The following is a 7,794-nucleotide window of genomic DNA, read 5'->3' as shown; positions in this document are numbered from 1 at the left end:
TCAGTGAGCACTCGTGTGGTGAAACTGTCACTTTCTCCAGCCACCGCCAACATTGCCATTGGTCATTTTTATTCTTTGCATCCATAAAAGACTTGAATTGACTCTACCTTTGAACAGAGTATTTCCTTTTGCTCACTGACACCCTTAAGAACAAACTTTAAATGTTGAGTACACAACACTGCTGGGTGTGTGAACGGGACAGCATGAAAGGAGCCTGTGTGTAGCGTGTGCGAAGTTAATGTTAGGAATGTGTCTAAGCAGGTGAGGGAGCACACACACACACACACACACACACACACACACACACACACACACACACACACACACACACCAAAGACAAGATGGAGTCACAGCAAGGCAACACCCCAAAACCCTGGGAGTCTCCCAGCTGGTGTGACACCAGACCATCTGTGGGTCTGTTTATCCCAGAGAGCTGACGTGGTCAACTGTGTGTGTGTGTGTGTGTGTGTGTGTGTGTGTGTGTGTGTGCGCGCGCGTGCGTGTGCGCGTGCATGTGTGCGCTTTGCATATTGTTTTCCACTCCTCCAAGGCCTCTAAACACCTCAGTCCCTATTGAAAAGCAGGACAGGAATAGTTCCTGAGGTGCAAGTCGACTCAGTTAATGGCCAGACTGAACACAGCACAAAACAGACTTTGCTTTGGAGAGCAACTGACTGGTTGTCCAGCTGAGAATATTAACGACTCCCCTGTAACTGTACTGTTCATCTATCTGCAGTCTCACATAATCATCAACCACACACTGTATGGTGATTCTGCCGTTCTGCTGTCGTAGGAAAACGCTGAGATACGGTGAACGTGCTCGTGTGATAACCATGATAGGCCATGTCTGGTGTATGACACTTATTCTGTGGCAAACATGCTCACCAGCAATGGTACAGCTATGGAAGGTGAGAGTCTTCACTGGCTGAACCAAGCAGGTCAGGTTGAGTACATGAATCAAATCTGCTCAATGCTTCCTGCAAGGATGTTGCTACTAGCTTGCTTTGCTGGTTCATGGGAGGCTTTGAAGATGAGAGCACAAATGACATTAGAAAGCTGGCCATGTTTCTCCATCTTTAAGCCAATGGACACCGACTAGGAAAGATCATCTGGAATAAGCTAGGTTTTATTCCTGTGGCTGTATGCTCAGTAGTCCATAAAACTTTGACCTGAGCGGGAAAAAAACAACTGCAGGTTTTCGGTGAGCGTTGGTGGGCTTCTCTGTAAGCCACAAACTTCCCTCGGAGCAGCTGTCAATCATGACATCACAAATGTTTTGTTTTTGTTTTGGCATCCCGTGACTAATTACGTAAAAGTCATTATTAGTGACAGCCTTAATTAAGTCACATCTACTCGTGAGGAGGGGGGCGGGGTTGACGCAGCAGCCAGCCACGCAGGCGTCATCTTTATTTACGCTGTCACGAGGAAGGGAGGGGTTGCGTTTCTCCTGTTATCAGACAAGAAACCAGTTATGGCAGGGAGACCCGGTGTCTCTGCGTACGAAGACGTCAGCCACCAGCCAGCAACGTGCCGCTGGGCTGGGCTGGGCTGGGCTGGGCTGGGGGCTTCTCCCTCTGACCCTCCACGAGCCTCAGAGCAAGGAGTTATCAGACGTTATGACTGCAACCACAATTCAGATTCTTCACCTCGGGTATTATGGATTTACACTGTTAGTACATTTACTCAAAGACTGAGTTCATGCAGTTTTAATGTGATTCTGATCTGATGTACTGGCAGTGGGAAAACCGAATTCAGTAGTATTTTTTTGAACAATTTTTTTAACCAATCTCAGCAGGACGAACCTGCTCAAATTCAGGTCAAATGAATGTCAATTCATGTCAAGAAAACAATCATGATAATAAAATCTGCTGCAAGTGTATGTACTTGGTACACACAGTTATGTATCAAAAAAACATGTTTTTAATTCACTTGATGTATGACAATGTCATATGAATACAAACATAGAATAGAATAGAATTCTTTTACATTTTTTGTCTTTCCATTGTTGGTGCTTTCTAGGTGGGAGGGTTTTTAAAAAAAAATATTTTTATTTATTATGTCTTTTGTTTCTTAGTTGTCATTTGTCAATTTCCTTCCTGTAAAAAAAAAAAAAATTAAAAATTGATCTCAAATGAACTGAAAAACTGTACCTCCTACCAGTAATGAAACGTATTCAAAAACAAACAAGCACAAAGCAAATAGATGCTAAGTTGAAAACTTCCTGGTTCCTGGCTCCTCCTCTTCCTCCTCGCTGCTCCTCTGTACAGCGGGGGGGCGCAGCGGCGGCCCCTTAGGTGGGCCTCAGAGTTGTGTTAGCTTCAAGCAGCTTAAACCAAATACAAATTACCCTCCATACATGAGGTGGTTTCCTTCAGATACCAGTGGTCACATTATCACGAGTATTGATTAATTAGTTATCAATTGAAAAACAATGTTGAATGAATTCCCTTAGTGCCCCCCCCCCCGCGCTCTCACCTGTTATCTTAAGGTGAAGGTGGAATGATCTCAAGGGGGAGGGGAGAGGGAGGGGGAGATTGAGGGACGGATAAAAGAGGTGTTTACGCTCCTCTTCCTTCCGTCTTTCATTATTGTGATCATTTTCATCGTTTCTGTCTCTATTACAACTGTTTGCATCTATCGGTTCAGCCTCATCCCCCTCAGGTAGTTTTACATTTCCCCTCCCTCCCCATTTCTCCAGCACACACACACACACACACACACACACACACACACACACGGCACCTCAGCACCCACATAAAGCCAAGTTCCTTTCTTATCAAAGACATTCCGTCCTGCACGTCTCAACTTCTGTTGTTAGTTGTGAGCTTCTTTGCGTCGCTTCTCACACGTCTTGTTAACGTGATGCGTCGCTAAATAAACCCCACAAACTAATCAATGAAAAAAATCACCCCATCAATAAAATGAGTCACGGCTGGTGAACTGATTCACCATCTAGATATCTACATGCATGTCAGGTTCAGGCCTTTGAGGGAGTTCTCCCGATGAACACTTGATTCCTTCTGTTTACGTCGTTATGTAAAGGTTCTTACGTCACCGCAGACGTAACACGGCTGCTCCTGCGTTAATGCGGTTAACGTGCTCCCATGAACAGAGCATTATGGGAAAGTATCTGCAATGTGGTGCTATAAAGGGCAGTTGTGCTTCAGGGGTCACCAGATCAGGCTCTTAGGAAAACACTCACTTATGTAATACAGTATCGTCATTTATGAGGATCAGCTGTAGGTGTGTGCAGGATCTGCCCGCTCGTAAATAGACTTGAGTACTAGGAAACACACACGTCGGTCTCCTCCTGAGGTTCTGGAGTCATTCAGCGCTCCGATGTGATTATCCCTCTGCTGAGTTAAGAAACCTCGCTGAATGTTGGGCTTGTTTTACTCAGCTGTTGCCTTCACATGACCAGCAGGCCTGATTACTGAGCCGCTCCACGCCGTCGCCCCGGCTCTCAAGCCCGTAGACATATTTAGCTAGCTCAAATTAGCCAGCAGATGACGTGGCGATGAAATGGGATTTTTCCTGCTGGTACAATGTGAGTGGCAGTGTGTAAATGACCATCCACCTGCCCCACGTCACGTGGCTACTCCCAGCCGTCACCCCGGCCGTGACTTCGCCAAAAACATCATAGCTGACAGTTTGACTGGTGTGAGGCTCCATGTTACCACATCGCGTGAACCGTCTCCATTTTTAACAAAGTTGCCCTCATGACACAGAGGGGCAGATCCGAGCACGCCACCAGCGCTAATGCTAACTGCTACAAATAGACACCTGGGTTGTGTTCATGCTTAGGGTTACAAAGAGGGGGGGGGGAAAAAGGCGGTCTTCCACAGGTCATGTTCAACTGTAGTTTATTTTATTAAAAAGACCAGGGTGCAAATATGAAATTAAAAAAAATAAAGACAAGCATATCATTTGTAAGCATTTAATACAAACTTAACAATATAAACTATTTCAGTCCCTCTTGACATGTAAGACACTGACTCAAAATACTTTGTTATACTGTATTTTTTTATCAAGTATTGCACAATGTAGGTACAAAATTAATATTCATACGATTACATTTTGTCCATAGTATAGCAAAATCTTTAACCTCTTAACAGAAAATACAATTCATCTTTCAGAAAAAAAGCCAAATATTCCTACACTTGAATTCCACCACTAAAGGAATACTCTGTACACAATCTTTAGAATATTGATGTATTTTTTTTAAAGATGGATTTCTTTAACAATTATCTTTTAAAAAAGGAAAAAAATCAAAACAAAAAACAAGGAAAAGCTGCTGCAGCCATCACAGATCACTGGAGTAGTAAAAAGATATAAATGCAACACCATGTCATAGAAACAATATATACTCTGATATCTTACAAACTCTGTACTAAATTAAATTATACAATTAGAAAAAGACCAAGTAACCCCACTTAGTAGTGCCAATTCATAAAAATCAGCCTTGTCTTACCACCTGTAAAATACTGTAAGAGGCCAAAACTTGAAGCTTGTTTTCTTGTCTTTTTTTTTGTTTTTTCTCTTCATTTTTGGAGTATTTTCTCAACATAGTAAAAAAATTGTGCTTGGTTGGCAAAAAGGAAAAAGAAAAACAATGATGCAGGTTGAATTGAAGTAACCAAGCTTGGATGTGTTTGTACAACAAGCTTTTAGTAGAAACAATCTCAAGGGGGCACAGAAAAAAAAGAAGAAAAAAAAAAACACCCTTGGGCACATATGCTTGACTGACTAGACACTACATCCTTGAAAGTCCAGTTTCTAAGTGTGCGTTTTGTTTTTCCTTCTCTTTGAGCCACCATCATTCGTACTGAACGTCTGGATGATGAGTTTAGTTAGCCATGACAGGCTGGAATTGCTGGTTAGAATACTGCATGTTGCTCAGACTGAAGTTGAGGCCATCCATGAGGGACTTGTCGTTGAGGCTTCCGTAGGCTGCAAACATGTCAAAGGCATTGTTGTACTGCAGAGGGCCGAGCCCCAGGGAGCCCTCCCCGGGGAACACGGCTCCAGGGCTGGCCTGGCCCTGCAGGCTGGGGAACACAAACTCCTTGGCGTTGGGGGAGAGAGCCGAGGCCTTCTGCTGCTGCTGCTGCTGCTGCTGCTGCTGCTGCCCCTGCTGCTGCTGCCCCAGGCCCAGCCCGTACAGTGAGTGCATGGAGGTGGAGATGGCTTTCTGCTTCAGTAGGGTGTTGACATTCAGACCCAGGTTATTGATGGGGGATGTGCGGGCCACCTTGCTGCTACTGCCGCTGTTGCCATTGTTACCGCGGCCGCTGCTCTTCATCTTAGTGGAGCCAAATTTGGTGGCGGCGAAGGTGGCAGTGGTGAAGGTTAAGGGCTGGGTAGAACGTGGCATGAAGGAGGGGCTCACGGCAGCAGACTGCCCAAAAGGAGGGGAAGGGGAACTGGACTCAGAGGAAACCCCAACAGGGTCACTGATTGGCATGAAGACCTGGGCCTCAGGATTAAAGCTGTTCTTGATCTCCTTGTCCAGCTCTGACCCGTTTTCATTGTTATCATCCACATATAGCACCTTTACCGGTCCCTTCTCTCCAATCTGGTAAGAAACCTCAAACGGGTCAATCCACACACTAAGATCCTGAGGGAGATTATTCCGGACATCTTCGATGTCCAGCCCGCTCTCTTTGGCTGCCTGCTCCACCACAGGGTCCACCTTCTCCCCTACATGGATGCACCTGAACCCTGAACCTTTGTATGGCTTATCCGGATACCAGTGGCCTTCATATTTTTTCTTCAGCTGCCTCTCAAGCTCTTCGCCGAAGATATTCACACGTCGTCGAGGGAGTTTGTTGTATAAATAGGAAATAATAAAATTGAGTGCTACTTGAATTTCAAGCTGCATAGCTGCTTCAGTGGCCAACAGGATTCTTCTTTCACAGAGTTGCTTTTTCTGAACGGTGCAAAAACCTCTGAGGCAGCAGTGATGAAAAAACTCTGATTAAGTGCTTTTTGCCGATATGAGTATCCTTCCTGAAACAGGCTTAGGTTGTGGGTCCTGAAGGAAGAGAGGAGTGCACACATTAGGAAGCCGCTGTAAATTCTAAAAGTAGTTTTAATAATTTGAAAACAAAAACAGGATTAACACTCTAAACCTCTCATTTGTGTCAGTATTTGTACTCTGTGTGCAGCGTTCACTCGGCCCTGTGCGCAGAGCTGCTATATCTCAGCTGTACGATATCAAGAGCTATAAATAAACACGGGCCACTGACTCAGAGACGGTGTCAGCAGTGTGTGTTCCCCTGCGGTCTAGTGTGACAGATAAGCGCAACCACGGTTGACCTATGCGGAGGGCGGTGGATCTGATGACAAGTGTCAATAGTGAGGAGGATTTTCGATTGGCTCATTAGGGCAGGGGAACATGTTGGGGCAAATCCGGAGGAGGGAGAACGTCTCCAGCTTCAGCCAGCTACTCCTGAGCAGGCGCGGAGCTCCCGTAGCCCGGGGAGCACGTACGAGCTTGCGACGGAGACTGCGGTTACATAATCTTCATTCAAAGTCTACCCACGGTCAAGAAGTCCCTTCCACGGTGGAGCAAACGACACCCGCTTCGCACGAGCCACCGACGGTTGAACCGCTTTCTCATCACGTATGGCTCCGACGCAGCCGCTCAACCAGCGTTAGCTCTGATGAGGGGTGTGAACCTACCTAGCTAGCTAGCTAGCTGCTCCTGCTATCAGCTGCCGTTAATGTGTAGCTCGACCAGCTGGTTATCAGTTCTGCTTCACGGGGACAGTTTCTGCACCAGGCAGAAATTTACAAAAAAATAAACAACAACAACAAAAAACGACAGGACGAGACGGAAACGAGCAGGGAGAAGAAAAAATGACATTAAACCCGTGTTCGCAGAGAGCGAGCCAGGATTACAGTTCAATGACTAGCTTGTTGGTTATAACCTGAATGTTCGACTGACAGACGTTTAATAACGCGTTCACACGGTGCCAGAGTCACCAGATCCTCGCGGTTGCACACAGGTACTCAAGTGCCGTATTAAAATGGATGTCGTGGTTAATATTTATCGTTTACTTACATGGAAATTCACAGCAAGTCGTTCTTGTACAAGCTAGAGTCCACTCCAGCACACACAGTAAACGTGGATAGCTTCTTTCTAAATGAAATATAAAATGATGTTGTTGACGTCTTGTCTATGATAAGCTCCAGGCGGTTCGGCTTCTGTGGGGTTTAGTTGGAATCCGCTAGCGAGACAACTCCCCACAGCCTGGGAGTTTTTACAACTCTGCCCTTTAAACTCGGGCTGAATACTTTATATAGTAGTCCTCCGCCACGGACATGGAGGAGGTGGTGATGCGGCTCGCAGAGGTCAACACCCAGTAACGTGTTTCTATTGGCTGAGCGAGCTTTCGTCATCAACAACCACCACAGCTGCTGCTGTGATTGGTGGATTTGGTACTCAATCAACCACAGGGTTCTATTTACGGTAGTGGTTTGTCTTTCATGTGCTCTGGACTATTTTACTGGCTGAAAAAATGATTTTAAAGCCTCGTTCTGATTAGTTAGACTTACACTATTTAAAAAAAACCTCTTATCTCCGTATGGTTGAAGTGTGAAATTAGAGTACTGGCATTTCTGTCTCTGTCTACTTTAGTTTATCAAACTTGCTTCAAGGTCCACTGATCTCGAGGGACTGACAGACATGAAACCTGTGATGGAACTCGCCTGTTCTTCTGATAATGCTCAAAAGTATGTAAAACTATTTTTCCACATAAATTCACACTGGAATTAAACCTCTTTTTCTGT

General features: G+C 45.3%; 1 protein-coding gene across 1 annotated transcript; it reads right to left on the bottom strand.

The window, feature by feature from the left end:
* Nucleotides 1-3,851: 3,851 nt before the first annotated feature.
* tob1b (transducer of ERBB2, 1b) lies at nt 3,852-7,294 on the bottom strand. Its single transcript, XM_086195887.1, has 2 exons — nt 7,067-7,294; nt 3,852-6,034 (listed from the first exon to the last, which is right to left on the bottom strand). Exon 2 carries the CDS (start codon nt 5,879-5,881, stop codon nt 4,847-4,849), a length of 1,035 nt encoding a protein of 344 aa, XP_086052013.1. The 5' UTR covers nt 5,882-6,034; nt 7,067-7,294; the 3' UTR covers nt 3,852-4,846.
* Between the last annotated feature and the right edge of the window lie 500 nt (nt 7,295-7,794).

Source organism: Aulostomus chinensis, chromosome 23, assembly GCF_037954235.1.
Source record: "Aulostomus chinensis isolate RoL2024-O1b breed Wild chromosome 23, RoL_Achi_v1.0, whole genome shotgun sequence".
NCBI lineage: Eukaryota > Metazoa > Chordata > Actinopteri > Syngnathiformes > Aulostomidae > Aulostomus > Aulostomus chinensis.
This window is presented reverse-complemented; position numbering and strand designations above follow the sequence as displayed.

Coding starts and splice junctions, on each gene's coding strand:
- tob1b (XM_086195887.1), bottom strand. CDS start 5,881: ATGCAGCTTGAAATTCAAGTAGCACTCAATTTTATTATTTCCTATTTA.